We start from the raw sequence: 17700 nt of genomic DNA, 5'->3' as shown, positions 1-17700 counted from the left end.
GCTTTCCGCCGAGCAGGGAGCCCGATGCGGGGCTCATGACCTGAGCTGAAGGCAGATGCTTAAAACTGAGCCACCCAGGCGCCCCTTTCTCCAGCTTTAGAATTGGAGCTCCTAGGGTGGGGAATCTGTCATGGTTGAGGTCAAGTCTGGTTCTCATCTCCCAGCTGGGGAAAGGAAGAGGGCCCAGGCTCCGTGGGGCAGGGGGCACAGGGAACACAGTGACAGGCCTGGCTTTGCCCAGGCTCCCCTCCCTCCCCCTGCCGGCCCACCGGGGCCCCAGAAGCAGATACCACTCTAATGAGCTAAGGCCCAGGCGGGCATCGGTAATTATGATTTTATGAAAATATAGAAGGCTCTTATGCAAGTCCCTGACACACTTCCTGGCTGTGGCATCTGGGACAGCCAGGTCCCCAGGGGCTGGAGGAGAGCCCTTCCACCACCCCCTGCTGCCACCAACCCCTGGAGCTCAGGACACTGGCAGAGATCCGCCCTCCCACTGCCTGTGGCACTGTCCCTAACACACTCTGGGTGAGCCGCTCCCTCTCTCTGTGGCCCAGGCTCCCTGGAGGGGAACAACATGGGCTCCAGGATATGCAATCCCTCCTCCCCTCCGCAGCCAAGCTGAGGCTGTCCCGGAGACCTGTCCTCATGGGAGGGGGATGGTGGCTTTGGGATTACCTCCCTCTCCTCCATGAAGAAAACCTCTCCTTCCTGAAAGATGTCCCCTTCTATTCTGTTTCTTTTCTCCTGGGGGCTGGGGCCATAGGGCTGACAGCAGCCACGGGGCCAGGAGTCACAGCCCCTGGCTGCACCCTCCCCAGGTCCTGTGCCGGTTTGCCGCCCGCCACCTCCCTGGCCTCTGATGGTGTCCTACCCACCCACAAAGCATCTGTTACCAAGGTAACAGCAATGTCATCAGTTTGGGGTGAGCAAGGAGATGGAGCCAGTGGACTGGTGGAGGGGGTGCTGTTAGGGGTTAGAATTTTGGAGAGATGAACACTGAAGGGCCCCCCAACTCTTAAGGAAGATCTTTTGCTGGAGAGCGGCCTGGGCACAGACTGGGGCGGAATGTTGCCGAGAGCCCATGGGAAAGAGGGCGGATGAAGTCTGGAAGCAGCTGGATCCAGGTGTTAGAGGTGAGGGTGACTCGGCCTTACTATGCTGGAGGAGCGTCATGGTGGCGATGCCAAGGAGAAGTTGAGGCAGGGACAGTGGAGCCTGCCTTTAACTCCTCCCTCAGGGTCCAGCTTGTTAACTTGTCCTAGGGAGAGGCATTCGGCTGGGAGAGTCTGGACCCAGCTGAGGCAGCGTGGGGGGACCTCAGGCCAGCCTGGGCCCACACCGCCCCCTGCAGCCTGCACAATCTGCACTGGGTGTCCTTCCCGGAGGGGCGTCTAGGTGGTGTCTTTGAAGGTCTACATTTGACACATCTAAATCATGAGGTCCTACTAAGTGCCTCGAGCGTCTCTGGGCACCAAGGGCGCCTGAGCCTTGCACTCAAGGCCTTCTTGTAAATCCTGACCCAGAGAGCACAATAATGCAAAGGATTTCTCTGAGCCGCCTTGGGGTACAGAGCGGGGAGGCAGATGCTGCAAGCTGGGTTGATAGAGGCCATCGAGTAGACCGGAAGGCAGAGGCCGGAGTATTCCAAGCAGAGGAAACAGCCTGGGCAAAGGCAGAGAGGTGAGGGACAGAACCGCTGGCTGTGGAGGCTGCGGGTGAGCAAGGGGGAGGAGGAGTGGCGGGAAGGAAAGGCAGGTGGGGGCGGGGCTAACTGGCTCAGTCGGTGGAGCGCGGGACTCTGGATCTCAGGGTCGTGAGTTCAAGCCCCATGTTGGGTGTAGAGATTACTTAAAAACAAAAATCTGAAAAATAAGTAGGCGAAAGTGGACAGACGGCCCTGAGTGCTGAGCCTGAAGTTGCGTTTTCCTGTGAAAAGTAGCTTCTCAAAGGGCTCCCTGGAGCCCAGTTGAGCAATCCAGCAGTGCCTTGGAGGCATGGGGGGTGGGGGTGGGGAGGGGAGAGCAGGCAAAGCGTTCAGTCAGAACTCGAAAGGAATTTAGACACATGGCTCTATATTAAATGTTCTGCAAGCCTTGCATTTGACTCCAAGAATATCCATGCTGGTTTTCCTGCCAGAAAAACGGATTTTAAGCACTAACCATCCTGTGCCAATGATGCCCTGGAAGATGGACCATGGTTACCCAGGGGTTTCCACAGCCCAGTCTGACAATGGCACTGAGAGCAACGGAGGCTGTGGGGGTTCTCCCCCCGGGGAGTGGTGCCATCATTCCTGTGTCGTAAGGAGATCGCCCTGGATGCCGATCCCAAAGGCAGCAAAATGGAAACAGAGGGCTGGAGTAGTGAGCTTTCGGGGCCCTCTGGCCAAAGGCCTCACTATGGGGATGGGCAGAAAGCAGTCCTGTGTCTTGGCCTGGGTGGAAGGCATGTGTGCAGGATAGTGAGGTGACTCAGGTTCCAGCCCATTCCTTACTAGCTCAGAAACTTCAGCAGCCTGCATCCCTCTGGTTTCCTAGTCCCTAAATGGGGATCGTCTTACCTCACGGGGAGGTCGTAGTGGGTAGTGGGACTGCCTTTCCCTCCCTGCTGCAGCCTCCACAGCTGCACATCCCAAGGGAATTCCCAAGTCAGGCGGGACCCCTACGGAGCCACACCTGCTGAGACCACAAATCCTGCTTCCTGCCCCTCCCGCTGCATCATTAGCACAACCCTCCAGCCCCGCCCCCCCCCGCCCCCGTCTATTAAAACCACCGCAGCCCAGCTACTGTCATTCGTATTACTCATCCTCAGGGCTCACAGCCTGGGCGAGGAATGGAAAGTATTTTGTCTCCATTTTGCAGCTGGAGAGACAGAGTTCGGAAAAGCCCCAGGTCACTGCCATCCCTGGAATCCAGGTTCCTGGGTGGGATACTTCTTTGGGACTTGTTGAATGAATGAATGAATGAATGCATAAATGAGGGACACTTCCCCCATCAGCTCTCTTTCTTTGGGGGAGGGGTGGGCTTCATTCTCTAGCTCTCTGGGTTGGAATGTTGCCTGGAGATTAATTTTAAAATTCCATACATATTTATCAGGCAGAGTGGAGCATAGTACAGTGATTGAGAGCAGGGACTGTGACCCGGAGGGCCTGGGTTCAAATCCTGGCTCTATCTCCTCTTAGCTGTGTGACCTTGAGATAGCTACTTAACCTCTCTGAGCCTCAGTAGCTCTGTATAATGAGGGGAAGGTGATAATAGAATAAAAGAAAAAACCAGCATCTACCTTAGAAGGTAGATTGATTGAAAAGCACTCTGTAGTTGTACTAAGCACTGAAGAACTATTTATTAAACAGATCCTCAGGGCGCCTGGGTGGCTCAGTCAGTTGGTTAAGCATCAGCTTTCGGCTCAGGTCATGATCCCAGGGTCCTGGGATCGAGCCCCACATTGGGCTCCCTGCTCAGCGGGAAGCCTGCTTCTCCCTCTGCCTGACGTTACCCCCTGCTTGTGCTCTCTCTCTGTCAAATAAATAAATAAAATCTTTAAAATAAACAAATAAACAAACAAATAAACAGACCCTCTTCACTTATAAATTTTAAGTAAATAAACCCATATGAGCACTAGGCACTGGGGATACATAGAAAAAGAGACCTCTACATTTAGTAAGGGCTCAATTATTACCTCAATCAGTTTTCCCTCTAGCCCCATGGGGTAGAGGCATTAATCAGACCCTTTTTATAGTTGCCACATGAAGCTCTGAAAGGTTGTTACTTGCCCAAAGCCACACAGCTGTGCTTGAACTCAGAGTCTATCTCAAGGGACATACTCTTAACCCCAAGGCTGGTGCGCCTCTCTTAGTCCCTACCCTCAAGGGGCTTCCATTCTGATGGGGAAACAGACATTGGACAAACTGCACAAAGAATAAACAGCACGTCAGATGACTGCTGTGAAGGATTTGGTGAAGGGCAGAGACAGGACATGGAGAACGTAAGCACCGGCTGGCTGGGCTGCACGAAAGCTAAGAAGCAGGCAGTACATTTGAAGTGCGCACAGAGCGTACTTTTTCCAAGGTGAGACTTTCTGGTGGTCTGAGAGGGACTCTCAGGAGCAAAGGATTGGGGGCTTAGAGCCATGCCCGTGCGCTAACTCTAGGGGGCGCTGTTCGGCGCGGAGCTGGGCACCCAGACGTGGCCGAGACCTTGCTGGGAGGCGGGGCCGCCTCCTGGGGTGGGCCACGCGTGTACACAGGCACGCGGACCTCACAGGGACTGCAATGTTCCTGTTTAAAACCATTGTGCTGGCGGCTCAGGACCCAGAACGTTTGACCACCAATGTGGAGGCAGCAGGGGGTGCCTGAGCCCTGGATGGGGCGCTGCCGGGCGTCCCACACACTAGTGTGAGGGAGGGAGAGAGAGAGAGAGAGAGAGAGGCTCCAACCTTGTAGGCACTCCGGAACATTTTGGTGAATGACTGGATGGATGGATAAATGAGGAACACTTCTCCCAGCCCCTCTTTCTTCGAGGGAGGGGTAGACCTCACTCTCCAACTCTGCAGGTTGGAATGTTGCCTGGGGCTAGAAAACAAAACAGAACAAAACATTTTGGTCAGAGGAGAAGGACGCTGAATTGTTATTGCTCAGCGATTTTTACAGCGAAAAAGTTGCTTCCTCGCTTTAGGGAACCCAAAGGATATTATTAGGATTGGGTTGGGGCACCTGGGTGGCTCAGTCGTTAAGCGTCTGCCTTCGGCTCAGGTCATGATCCTGGAGTCCCGGGGAAAGAGCCCCGCATCGGGCTCCCTGCTCAGTGGGAAGCCTGCTTCTCCCTCTCCCACTCTCCCTGCTTGTGTTCCCTCTCTCACTGTGTCTCTCTCTGTCAAATAAAATCTTTAAAAATAAATAAATAAATAAATAAATAAATAAATAAATAAATAAATAAAATCTTTAAAAAAAAAAAAAAGGATCGGGTTATCCATGGCGTAGAAAATGCAGAGCGATTGGGGTGGGGGGAAAAATCCATTAAAAAAAAAATCTCCCATGGGGCACCTGGGTGGCTCAGTTGGTTAAGTGTTTGCCTTCCGCTCAAGTCATGATACCTGACTCCAGGGATCAAACCCCACATCTGGGCTCCCTGCTCTGCGGGGAGCCTGCTTCTCCCTCTCCCTCTGCTCTTCCCCCACCGCCAATCCTCTCTCTCTCTCAAATAAATAAAATCTTAAAAAAAAATCTCCCCTCAAAACTCTGAAATTATCTGTGTGTGGGGAAGTTTCTGGGATAGTCATGTCTGTGCTTCCCAGGACGGGGCTCTGGTGGGGACACTGAGGTCCTTGGTGGTGTCCACCACCACCCATTGGGGGCCTCTGAGGATCAAACCCTGGGATCAGATGAAACTGCATAGAATTTCACTCCCACACTGAGTAGGAGGGAGATCTCGTCCGATTTTACAGAGGAGGAAAGGGCGTTCAGGAAGGTAACGTGCCTAAAGTGCCCCTGCTTGGAGGGGCCTCACACCTCACACCTCCCAGAGCCTGAGACTCCTCTGAGAGTGGGGGACCTGGACCAGAAGTTTCTTAGGGCCTCTCTGGCCAGAGGATGGGCCGTTCAGACCCTGTGCTGTGCTGGCTCAGGGGGGCACAGAGTGAGGTGGGGGCTGGGACTGGCCAGGATCTGTCTGCCTCAAACCCAGCTTTTTTTCTTTAGTGGGAGAGCCAAAGAAAACCAGGAACAGGCCCAACACCATCTGGATGGGGACAGAGCACAGAGACTCTGAGATGGGTGGAAAGAAGGAGTAGCTAAGAGAGCTGGGGAGAGGCAGCCTCAGGGGGGAAGAAGGGGGAGGCTACAGAGGCCTTTGGAGGTGGAGGCCAAGTGGTGGGGGATTGGGTTCTGGAACTGGAGTCCCACCCACTCCCCTGACTGGCTCCTCACGGTGTCTTCCTGGAAGGAGGAAGGGGGCCCATACCAGCCTCTACCTTTTCTACCTCCACCCCTAAAACAAGCCTCCACTCAGCTGCCCATCTCCTCTGCCCACCCCCACCACCCCTACCCCCTGCTCCCCTCAGGCCAGGGCCCAGCCCTGTTGGGTCCCCTCTGACTCCCCTTCCCCTGGCCTTCCTGCAGTCCTGCTCTGTCCAACCTTGGAGGGTTTTGTGGGGGCCTCTGGCCTTGAATCCAACTTTGGGCAATGGATGGGTTCTCAAAGTCTTGGGGAGCTTATCATGGGGATCTTGGGGACTCAGACTTCTTTGGTCCCTTCTGGCAGGCATGTTCCCATCCCCTTTTTCTCCCCCTTCCATTTCGTCTGGCTTCATGGGAGGGGAAAGCATGGAGAGGACCAAGGGCCAGGTGCCTGGAGATGGAGATGCCCTGCCTGGTGTGTGTGGGGGGGGTACTCTTCAGTTTTCTCTTTCGCTCAGGTAGGCCCCCCAGAATCACAAAACCTGGAAAGCTGGGGTCACATGAGGCCAGGCCACATCTTTAAAGCCTGTTTCTGCTCTTTGTAAGGCCCTCATCTGTTTATACCAAACACAGTAGTGGGGGGTGGGCATAACCCCCCCCACCCCCACTCCCCCACACCCCCGTCTGTGTACAATGACAACAGGGGTTGAGTGTGGGGAAGAAGCCATCCCCCAGGCAGACCTTATTTATCCATAAACACAGTGGGCCCCATGCCCCCAGGCAGAGGAGGAGCAAAAACACCACCGGCCTGGGACTCCTCTCCTACTGCCCTGGGAGGAGGCACTCCCAGGCACACCCCCTCCTCCCCACGCTTGGGCTCTCCCTCCCAGCGCCAGCCAGAGTTGTTTCCACAGCAAGCTGGACTATGTTCTGTAAACTGCAGGCCCCTAGCCGGACAGCCCCCAGCAGAAGGACAGGTGTCCTGCCATCGCTGCACCTGGGGCGGTGGGGAGGGGAGAAACAGGAGGCCAGTGGGAGTGAAGGCCCTCTGTAGATCCATGCGATGCTGTGTGTCTCCTCATCCTGTCCCCTGGAGTGGTCAGGCCCCTCTCCCAGGGTCATGTGAGGGGTCCAGGCCTGCGCATCTCCAGGACTCTCCACGGTTTACTGATCTGGGGCCAATCTTGAAGCCTGAGGGTGCCCCTCATTGTTCCCGAGCCCCTTGGGAAATGGTGGGGAGTGGATGTCCACCCCTGGGACTTTGTTTTGCAGCACCACCATCTCCCCTTTGAATTAATGATTGGTGGGGAGCCCTGGGGACACCGTTTCTTGACACCCCCCCCCTTGGAGTGCCTGACAGGTCCCATGTTTTCTAGAGCCCTGGACGCGCAGCCAATAGAAGGTTCCTGGCCTTGCCCCACCCTTTTGTGGGTTTGCTTCTGTGTATAAAGCCTGGGGCCCCAGGTGGACAGTTCAGGGGGGCCAGCCCAACCCAGTGCTGAGCTCTCTGTCGGACAGCTGGCCCTGCTCCCTTTCCAAGATGCTGTTTTGGCACAACCAGTCAGAGCACCTATGGCCCAGTCCCGGGGAACTGTACCCAGGGCCTCCAACTGGCTTGCTCAGGTAAGAGCCAGAACCCCTTCCCCTAGCCTCCAAGGATGGTCCTGGTCGGAGCTGCGGTGGACAGATAGGGCCATCCGTTTCAAGTGGAGGGGGATGGGCTTCCTGTGTTTGGGTGCCTTTGTGGGTAGGGGAGTGGTCGAACGTTTAGTGGATCCTGGACCATCTTGAAACACCCTGACCACCCACCCTCTCAGGGCACTTTTGTTGGGCATTTACTTGGTATCAGATAAGCCCTGAGATGGCAAACAAGTAATTGATGGCAGGTTTTTGGAGATGTTCGGTAGTATCTGGAATTTGCCCGTGAAGGGTGGTCTCCCAGAGGCCAGAGGGGTTGAGTGGGGGACTCTCAGGCCCTGGTTGCTGCTGGGGTGCTTGCTACAGAAGCCTTTGGCTCCCTGAGGATCTGGCAGAGAGAGTCAAAGCCCTACAGGGGATGGGGTGGAAGCCACCGGTGTTCCCCTCCCCCCCCAACAGGGAGTCCCTGCCCTTGCCCTACCTGAAGCAGGAAGAGCTGCACAACATCCCCAGCTCAGAGCCTCCCTGCCCCACATTCCAGTACATTCTCTGTGCAGCCACCTCCCCGGCTGTGAAGCAGCAGGAAGAGACCCTCACCTACCTGAACCAGGGTATGCTGCTGGGCCTGGGGAAGGAAAAGGCGTAGTGGGGCAGCGCGAGATGGGGGTGGCAGGCTCCATCTCTGCCCCAGTGGGGCTCACACATCCCCTTGACCTCTCCCAGGCCAGTCCTACGAGGTGCAGATGCTGTGCAACCCCAAGCTGAGCGATGCTACCCAGTGGGCCCAGCTGTTGAAGGTAGATGCATCCCCTTCCCGAACTGGCAAGGGCCAGGCATGACTGTCCCTCTGGGCAGGAAGCCAATGTCATCACTGTGATGTGACTGTCGAGTAGAACCCTCTCGAGTCCACCTTTTAACTTGACCTTCATAGCCGCACAGTGGTAGGCAGGCATTGTTGAGGAAAGAGGCACAGAGGTTAAATATTTTCTCAAGGACACAAAATAGCGGATCTGGGATTTAGAAGTACATTTACATAGCATTATTCACATGCATGATTCCTTCTCTCCAAAAAATTATATATTTAGCTCCCATGCTTTGCCAGAAACTATTCTATGAGCTAGGGATTCAACAGTAAAGAGACAGATGTGGTTCCCTTCCTCAGGGAGCTTGCATTCTACTGAGACAAACATGTAATTAAACAAGTTATATGCAATAACAAATCGATTTACCAATTGCAAATTGAAAAGTGCAGCAAGAAAAGAAACAAGTAGAGTGGCTAAGAGTGGGAAAGGATTAACTCCCCCATTTCACAGATAAGGAAACTGAGGCTCAGGGTGTCTAGGTCACTTCCCCAGTTTCATAGCTAGTGAGTGGCAGGTGGGCATCTGGACACAGACCTAGCGATCTAAGTGCTTATGACCCCTGAAGGTGGGAAGCAAGGTGGGGGCGAGGAGGGTGGGATGGGTGGCCTACCCCAGCAGTGGGAACTGGTTCCCAAATGCCCAGGCACCCTCTGACCTGTGAGCCGTGACTTCCTGTGCCTCCAGAGCGTGGTGCGTGTGATTTTCCACGACCGGCGCCTGCAGTACACAGAGCAAGAGCAGCTGGATGGGTGGAGATGGAGCCGGCCAGGGGACCGCATCCTGGACATCGGTGAATGGGGAGGGACCAGGGACCCTTCAGGGCCACTTTCTGGCTTGGAAGGCCACGTGGATGGCGGGGGGGGGGGCGGGGAGGCTGAGGCTTGCTCCCTGCTTGCCACCCCGTGCCTACAGATGTGCCACTATCCGTGGGGCTGATAGAACCCCAGGTGCTGCCCTCACAACTCAACACAGTGGAGTTTCATTGGGACCCGACCAAGAGGACCTCCCTCTTCCTGCAGGTGAGTCTGAAGCTGGGACTGGGAGGAGGCTTGAGGTCAGATGGGAGTGGCAGGAGCCTAGGTGGGAAAGGAAGGTGAGTTTGGGTGGGGGTGAGGGAACAGTAAGAACAAACCGCTTCCAGAAAGCACCTTGAAGATAAAATATGGCTAAATGTTCATTGAATCTCACCACAAGGAAGGACTTGTTAAACCTTAAAGCATTGGAAGAAGCTAGAAAACTCAGGACAGAACTTAGCTTCATAAAAAGTAATGGTCTGCAATACATAGGCAAAATTAAAAGGAGACATCAAATGGGAAAAATAGTTGTCATATGACATATAATGCTTTATATCCTCAATATATAAAAAGTTCTCATATATCAATAAGAAAAAGTAGATGAAAGCTCAGTAGAAAAATAGGCAAAGGATATAAGCAGACAAGAAGGATACAAATTACCAATAAATGTAGACAGTTCAACCTCAACCTCAGAAAATGTTAATTAAATGCATATATATATATATATATATATATATATATATATATGGCAAAGACTTAAAAAAAGACTTATTGGTGAAGGAGTAGTTTGGGGAGGCAGACAGCCTCTCTGCTGTCTGCCTGCTGCCCCCTTGCGGTGTATTCAATAAACTTCTAGCTCCTTAAAAAAAAAAAAATTAGAAGAAGAAATTGTGCACTCATTCTGTGGGTGGAATGGCACTTGGGCAAAATTTATTGAATTTTATGTTCCTAGCATTCTACCCTGTCATTCCTTTTTTTTTTTTTTAAGATTTATTTATTTATTTGGGGGGGGGCGGCAGAGGAAAAGAGAGTCCCAAGCAGGCTCCACGTCCAGCACAGAGCCCAAAGCAGGACTTGATCTCAAGACCCCAAGATCATGACCTGAGCTGAAACCAAGAGTCAGGTGCCTAACTGACTGAGCCACCCAGGTGCAAGCCCCCCAGTGGTTCCATCTCAAGAAATTCATCCTACAGCAGTGTTCAATAAGTACATGAAGATATATATATGTATATATTTAAAGATTTTATTTATTTATTTGACAGAGAAAGAGAGAGCACAAGTAGACAGAGTGGCAGGCAGAGGGAGAGGGAGAAGCAGACTCCCCTCTGAGCAGGGAGCCCGATGCGGGACTCGATCCCAAGACCCTGGAATCATGACCTGAGGCCAAGGCAGATGCTTAACGACTGAGCCACCCAGGTGCTCCCTACATGAAGATATAGTGACCAGCCCTTCATAGCAGCGCTCTTTCTCATATTCAAAGACTTTAAACATTCAAAATGCACGTTGGAAGACAATTGACTTTTACATAAGTTTGAGTGCAGACGTACACTAGAAATTATGTAGCCATTAGAGTGAGGTCTAGGGGCGCCTGGGTGGCTCAGTCGTTAAGCGTCTGCCTTCAGCTCAGGTCCTGGTCCCAGGGTCCTGGGATCGAGCCCCGCATCAGGCTCCCTGCTCTGCGGGAAACCTGCTTCTCCCTCTCCCACTCCCCCTGCTTGTGTTCCCTCTCTCGCTATGTCTCTCTCTCTGTCAAATAAATAAATAAAAATCTTTAAATAATTAAAAAAAAGAATGTCCCATGGGGTGAGGGGAAGAATGTCCCACGAAATATTTGGGATATATTTATACTAAAAAATTGTTGTTTACCTGAAATTCAAATTTAACAGGGCATGCCTGCATTTTAACTGGCAACTCTACCCTGGAATGGGGCATTTTGGCTTAGATAGGAGCAGGCATTGCTTTCCAGGTAGAAGATTCTAGGGAGAACTATGCAAGTGTATTGGGGGCCACGATTAGGCTGGCTCGGTGGGTCAGTGTGTTCTCTGATGGGGGAGAGAGAGCAGCGATGCAGAAGGGCTTGACATGACTCTTTAAGGGACTCAAACATGAGGGTCAGGAACTTTGCTTCTCATCCCATAACCATGGGGAGCTACTGAAGGATTTTGAACAAGGGAAAGAACCTAATAAAGGTACGCATTAAGAAATAAACTGCAGTTGGGGATGGAAAGTTGCCGTGGTAAAAGGCTGACAGGTGACAGGCAGGTGACAGGTTCGAAGGTGGACCTGCTTGAATGTGGGTGGGACCTGGAGTCACCCTGCTTTCTCTTTGCTTCGTCGTCACCTCAGGTTCACTGCATCAGCACCGAGTTCACTCCTCGGAAGAAAGGTGGGGAGAAAGGTGTCCCCTTCCGCCTCCAGATTGACACTTTCAAGCCCAGCGACAAGGACCTTCCACCCGAGCACCTGCACTCAGCGGGGTGCCTCATCAAGGTGTTCAAGGTACAGGCAGGCCCCTCCCCCTCCCCCTCAGGACTGTCACCCGGCTCGGCCTGCAGCCCCTTGCCTATGCACAGAGGGATGGGGCTTGATCTCTTGCTTGGAGCCCCTTCTGTAGTGAGAAGGGGGCAGGTAAGGGGGGGCGCTCTGAGCTGCCCTTGTCCCTCGCCTGTAGCCCAAAGGAGCTGACCGCAAGCTGAGAACAGACCGGGAGAAGCTGGAGAAACAGCCCCCGCGGGAGAGACACCAGTACCAGGCTGCCTGTGCGAGCACGGTGTTCGCCGAGGTGTGTGGCGGGGCGCCGCGCGCCGCAGAGCGGGTTTGGAGGGAGGAGCCTCATTGCGCGTGCCGGGAAACTGAGGCCTGGGGGCCGTGGCTGCTGCAGGACCATCACAGTCCCCACTGATTCCGCCTGTTCCCGGCAAGGACAAAGCCGCACCGTGTGTTCAAGGCTCAGGCGCGAACGCCTTCCAGCCTCCCGGGCAGCCTCGCCCGCTCGCGCCCTCGCCCGCCTCGCCGCGGCGCCCTCTGCCTGGAGCGCTGCCCTTCCTGCTGCCGCTCCTGGCTAGCGGCTCCTGGAAGCTTCCCCAGCTCCCCCCGCCAGCCCTCTCTTCCCTTGAGTGGCGTTTGGTCCACTCGTCCGGGCCTCCTAGGGCGGGGGCCAAGTGTGGCCCCGGGCGGCCCCCCCGTCAGCTCCCGCCGGACGGAGGTGAGGGAAGAGCCGCCCCTGGCCTCGGAACGTGTAGGCGGAAGCTTGCGGCTTGTTTGCCCCCCAGTGTTCGCCGTGGCCGGACCCCAGGGCAGGGCCCTCCTCGCCGCTCAGCCCTCTTGCTCCGACCTCTCCCCACGGCTGCAAGCCCCTGTCCCCGGAGAGGTGAGGCGCGGTGGGCCCCTCTCGGGCCTCCGGGCTGAGCGCGAAGAGAAGAGCCCCTCAGCCCGGGCATCCGGGGAGGGGCAGGGTCGAGGGTGCGACTGAGGGCAAGAGGCTCAGCTCTGTGGCCTTTGGGTAATCCGTGGGGCGGGGGGGGACCCCAGCAAGCTCCGCCTCCCAGGGAAGGGGGCGTGGCGCTGGGGGCTGGCTGCGCTGCCGACTCTCTGCTCCCCCGCAGGCTCTGCTCCTCCCCGCCGTTCGCCGTGGACACCTTGGGGGGCAGCCCCGCTGTGGTGCGTCTTGCCTTTCCAATCCCCCCACCTGTGTCTCAAAACCTCCTCGGGGCTTCAGCGGCCTCTCCGGAATGGGGTGGCGCTGCCCCCTGCTGGACAGAGCTTGTATGGCCGCAGACGGCCAAACTTTCCTGAGAGGACTGGGCGATGAGCCTGCGGGCTCTCAGACGCGGGCACGCCAAGGGCAGGGGGCTGTGTCTCTCCTACCCCGTTCTCAGTCCGTGCGCCCATGGTGACAACCTGGACTGCCCTCTTCGTGCCTCAGGATCTGAACCCTGGAGCCTCCATCCTAGAGACGCAGCAGTGGTTGCATCGGCACCGGTTCTCCAGCTACTGCCGGGTGCTGGCCAACTTCACTGGTGAGGCTGGGGTCCGGCAGGGACCTTACCTTAGGGGGCTGAGGGCAGGACGCCTGCCTGTGGCCTGGCTTGCTGTGTGTTCTTCAGCTAACTTCTCTCTAGGACTGAGAGTTGCCAGGCACTATGCCTGCTTGGCTCTCTTCTCCTGTATCACCCCATATAATTTATATACTACCCATGCGGATGGGGCTCAGAGAGGTTAAATAACTTGCTCAAAGACACACAGCTAACAAGCAAGGGGCAGAACTGGGATTTGAATCCAAGTTTGATCCCCATGTCTGGACATGCTAGGGCGATTTGTAGACTAATGTTGGGTTGTATCCCTTGCCACCCTTGACCCCAGGCCTCTTCCCCCAATCGGGCCCTGTCTGACTCTGCAGGCACTGATCTGCTGAAGCTTACCCGCCAGGACCTTATCCAGATCTGCGGGGCTGCCGATGGGATCCGCCTTTTCAACGCTCTTAGAGCCAGGTGCCGGGCACTGCCAACCACAATCCCTTTCCCTCTGTAGTGGCGTTTACCAACTTGGCTAATGGTTGTGTCTCATGGCGTGTTCAAGCTGGAAGGTACCTTAAAGACCACTTAGTCCCATACCCTCTTTTTACAGAGGAAGAAACTGAGGCCCACGGACAGTGACCTCCCTGGGGTCACAGAGCAAAGATGGCAGGGATGGGCTAGAAAGTGAGGCTCCCGTGATCTTTTTCTGTAGCCATCCCACCCGCATCACTCCATTTCTGAGGACAGAGATGGATTTTTCTCATCTCTCCCTGCAGGGTCCAGCATTCATTAAATTTCTAAGAAATAAGTGGTGACCTCCCTCCCTGGAGACCTGGGAGGAGGCGGGATCCCTCCCAGGGAGGGGGCTGTTAATTTAGGTATGAAGTGTTGATAGGTAAACTGTTTTCCTGGCCCAGGCCCATTCGTCACCGGCTGACTTTGTATGTGGCTCAGGAGGCCTCTAGGCAAGAGAACGAGGTTCCTAAGAACCCTGACTCAGGTGAGGTTCTGGCCTCTCTCTCCAGGCGAGATTCAGGTGTGGCTGCGCGAAACCTCTTCGGGCCTGGGGAGAGGGTGATCCTCCATCATTCCTGGGACCCAGGATGCCTTCCTTGGCATTCCCCTGTCTTCCATGACCAGATCAGTCCTCTCCTTCCAAGATGTCCCCTGGGCTTACTCCTCCATGTTCTACTCCCCAAACCCATCTGACTTTGTCATTGTTGATACGTGGGATTAGAACATTATAATCATTGTATTTGGGTTTCAGTCATTTGTATGTAGTTGTCCCCCCTTTTTAAGTTGGGGGCTCCCCTCGGTCTGAGGCCTCCCCAAAGCTGAGGAATAGGTGAGGATTAAGTGGATTTATAAACCTTTTTGCTTCTTTACTCCTTCCTGCCCCCACCCCCCAAGAGGCTGTCACCTTGCTCTCTCCTTCTTCCTGGTCTCTGGGGCTCCCTCAGCTCCCCCCCACACACATATACTGATCCCTGCCCTGTGCTGCCCACACCCCCAGGCTTTTATCAAGAGATCTTTCTAGATGAACTCAGTGCTGTTGAGCTGATGGGGAAACTGGCTGAGCTCTTGGCCCTCCCGGCCAATCAGATCCACCACCTCTTTCACCAAGGCCCCAGGGGCGTCCTAATTCTCCTCAGTGACCAGGTAGGTGAGCCCTGGCTCTTGCCAGGCCCCACAAGGGCCTTGATCACTCTCCCACCTCAGGCCCCTCTCCCTGCCCTGGCTTCTTCTGTTTGGCTCTAAGAACAGCACTGTCTCAGTGACCCCTTCTCCCCTGCAGGTGGTTCAGAATCTTAAGGATGAATCATACTTTGTGGCTGTGGTGAAAAAAGGTAGGGGTTTTAGAGGGGAGAGAAGTGTATCTGGCAGGCCCTACAAAGGGCAAGATTGTGTTTATATTGTCTCCTAAAATGAGATTAAAATGTTCCTTGAAGGTGTGTGTATGCTGGGGGTGGAGCGGGGCGAGTGCTGCGTTCCAGTCAACTGGAAACATCTGAATGCCAGCTTTGTTGGTGTCAAAGGGACAGATTCACGTGGCTGCAAGGCAGCTATTTACCGCTCAGGGATAAAACGTCCCAGTGTCTGGGTCAGGGAATTTAATAGAGGGGAAAGTAAGGCCCCCTCTCTCTTCTGCCCCACTCCCAGCATCCTACAATGCAGAAGATGCTTGCTGGACATCCCCTGGCACAGAGCACCTCTGGCCACTTGGCTTATGGTGCTGGTTATTCAGATGTGTGCCCTCTATCCCTCCTACAGGACAGAGGGAGGCTTCCTCGAGTTGGGGTAGGAGGAACACTGGGGGGTGGCAGGCACACTCCCAGCTGCTTGGTTTGGGAGCAGCGCAGAAGTGGTGCTTGGCTTGTCTGATCCCAGTGGTGCCCTTTTCACTGCTTCCAGTGCAGAATCCAGATGGCTACTACCTGGTTCTCACCTAGGCCCAGGGACATCCCGCTGCAAGAGTAGGCGACTGATGCCAGCCTGGTTCTCGGGGGCCCCACGTTCACCAGAAGCCTTGCTTAAATCCTCAGCTGCTTCATCCGGCTCTGGGTGAAGCGGGATGTCCTACCCCTAGAGAGGAGGGGAGCAGCCCCCAGGCTCCCATCTCTCTGCTCAGTTGGTGGAACCTGGGCACAGCCTCCCAAGCTCAGCTCAGCTGGCCAAGCCTGTGAGGCATGGAGCCTGCCAATATGGATAAGGCGCCTTTGCCCCAAGCAGTGCTGCCTGAACACTGGGTGCATTGATTCACGTTTACTTAAAATTGTATTCACCCTTTCCTTTCCTTAGTATTAATAGTTAATTCTAAAAGGCATATATATTTAATATGTTGTTCAATGCTTGTTCAATTTCCTTGGTGTTTTGGTCCTCTTGGGGAAATGTTCTCTCCTTACTTAAACTATAGACTAGGGCAAAGGATGGAGTCTGAGACAGAGGAATAAATAAATCTGGATGGATTTTTTTTTTCCCAACTAGTTTGGGCAAAAACTAATCACTAAAGCCTCTAAAAGACCATTCAACTATCAAATCACTATGCTTATTTAAAACTTCTAGAGATGTAGGGTACCTGGGTGGTTCAGTCAGTTAAGGGTCTGCCTTCTGCTCAGCTCATGATCCTGGGGTCCCTGGATGGAGCCCACGTCGGGCTTCCTGCTCAGCAGGGAGTCTGCTTCTCTTTTTCCCTCTGCCCCTCCCCCGGCTCTCTCTCTCTCTCGCTAACTCTCTCAAATAAATAAATAAAATCTTAAAAAATCCTGGGGCACCTGGGTGGCTCAGTCATTAAGCGTCTGCCTTCGGCTCAGGTCATGATCCCAGGGTCCTGGGATCCAGCCCCACATCGGGCTCCCTGCTCTGCGGGTAGCCTGCTTCTCCCTCACCCACTCCCCCTGCTTGTGTTCCCTCTCTCGCTGTGTCTCTGTCAAATAAATTAATAAAATCTTTAAAAAAAAAATCCTTTTTGTTTTTTTAAAGGAATGAAGGGAATAGAAAACTCTTCAGGGTAGGGAATTTTATTTATGAGCAGGGAGTCCGACGTGGGGCTTGATCCCAGGACCCTGGGATCATGACCTGAGCGGAAAGCAGACACTTAACTGACTGAGCCACCCAGGTGCCCATAAAAAATAAAACGTTAAAAAAAAAATGGTGGGGCACCTGGGTGGCTCAGTCGTTGGGCGTCTGCCTTTGGCTCAGGTCATGATCCCAGGGTCCTGGGATCGGGCCCCACATCGGGCTCCCTGCTCGGTGGGAGGCCTGCTTCTCCCTCTCCCACTCCCCCTGCTTGTGTTCCCTCTCTCGCTGTGCCTCTGTCAAATAAATAAATAAAGTCTTTAATTTAAAAAAAAAATGGCAATGAGCTGTATCTTATTCTGCTCATTTTTAAAAAAGATTTGAGAGAGCGTGCGTGTGCACATGCGTGAGAGTGGGGGCGGGGGGCAGGGAGAGAGTCCTAAGCAGACTCCTCGCTGACCCCAGCTCAGGGCTCCATCTCATGTCCCTGAAATCACGACCTGAGCTGAAACCAAGAGTCTGACACTCAAACGACGCTCAACTAACTGAATGAGCCTCCAACTCTTGATTTTGACTCGGGTCATGATTTCAGGGTTGTGAGACTGAGCCCCATGTTGGCGCTCTGCACTCAGCGCTCAATCAGGAGTCTGTTGGCGATCTTCTCTCTCCCTGCTCTCTCTAAAAAAAAAAAAAAAATTAATAATAACTAAAATAAATCTTTAAGAAATTTCAAACACTGAAAAGAGAAAACCCATACGCATGGAGTGGAAGACAGGCCAACGTGCCCTCTTAAAAATATCTGCTTAATTCCTTATTGATCATTTACCTCAGTTATTACTGAGGGGACCTATAATTCCACAGGGTTCCCCAAGGGTGTTTCACAACAGGGTAGATAACTTGAGATTGAAATTCAGCTTGCTGACTTGGCTCCACTGCTCATTTCCATCAAAAGGACAGGGACCCCATTGCATTAACTTTTG

At 53.9% G+C, this 17700-nt stretch overlaps 1 protein-coding gene across 1 annotated transcript; it reads left to right on the top strand.

The window, feature by feature from the left end:
• Positions 1-7433: 7433 nt before the first annotated feature.
• On the top strand, positions 7434-14465 carry LOC116647686 (transcription factor CP2-like protein 1). Its single transcript, XM_032429239.1, has 13 exons — positions 7434-7516; positions 7991-8142; positions 8255-8328; positions 9079-9184; positions 9307-9413; positions 11535-11687; positions 11860-11970; positions 12306-12393; positions 12461-12558; positions 12794-12848; positions 13067-13207; positions 13588-13678; positions 14122-14465. Exons 1-13 carry the CDS (start codon positions 7434-7436, stop codon positions 14411-14413), a joined length of 1551 nt encoding a protein of 516 aa, XP_032285130.1. The 3' UTR covers positions 14414-14465.
• The last annotated feature ends 3235 nt before the right edge of the window (positions 14466-17700 follow it).

The sequence above is a fragment of the Phoca vitulina genome, unplaced genomic scaffold (assembly GCF_004348235.1).
Source record: "Phoca vitulina isolate PV1807 unplaced genomic scaffold, GSC_HSeal_1.0 scaffold40, whole genome shotgun sequence".
In the NCBI taxonomy this organism is placed as follows: domain Eukaryota; kingdom Metazoa; phylum Chordata; class Mammalia; order Carnivora; family Phocidae; genus Phoca; species Phoca vitulina.
The sequence above is the reverse complement of the archived record's forward strand: the minus strand, read 5'-3'. Positions and strand labels throughout refer to the sequence as shown.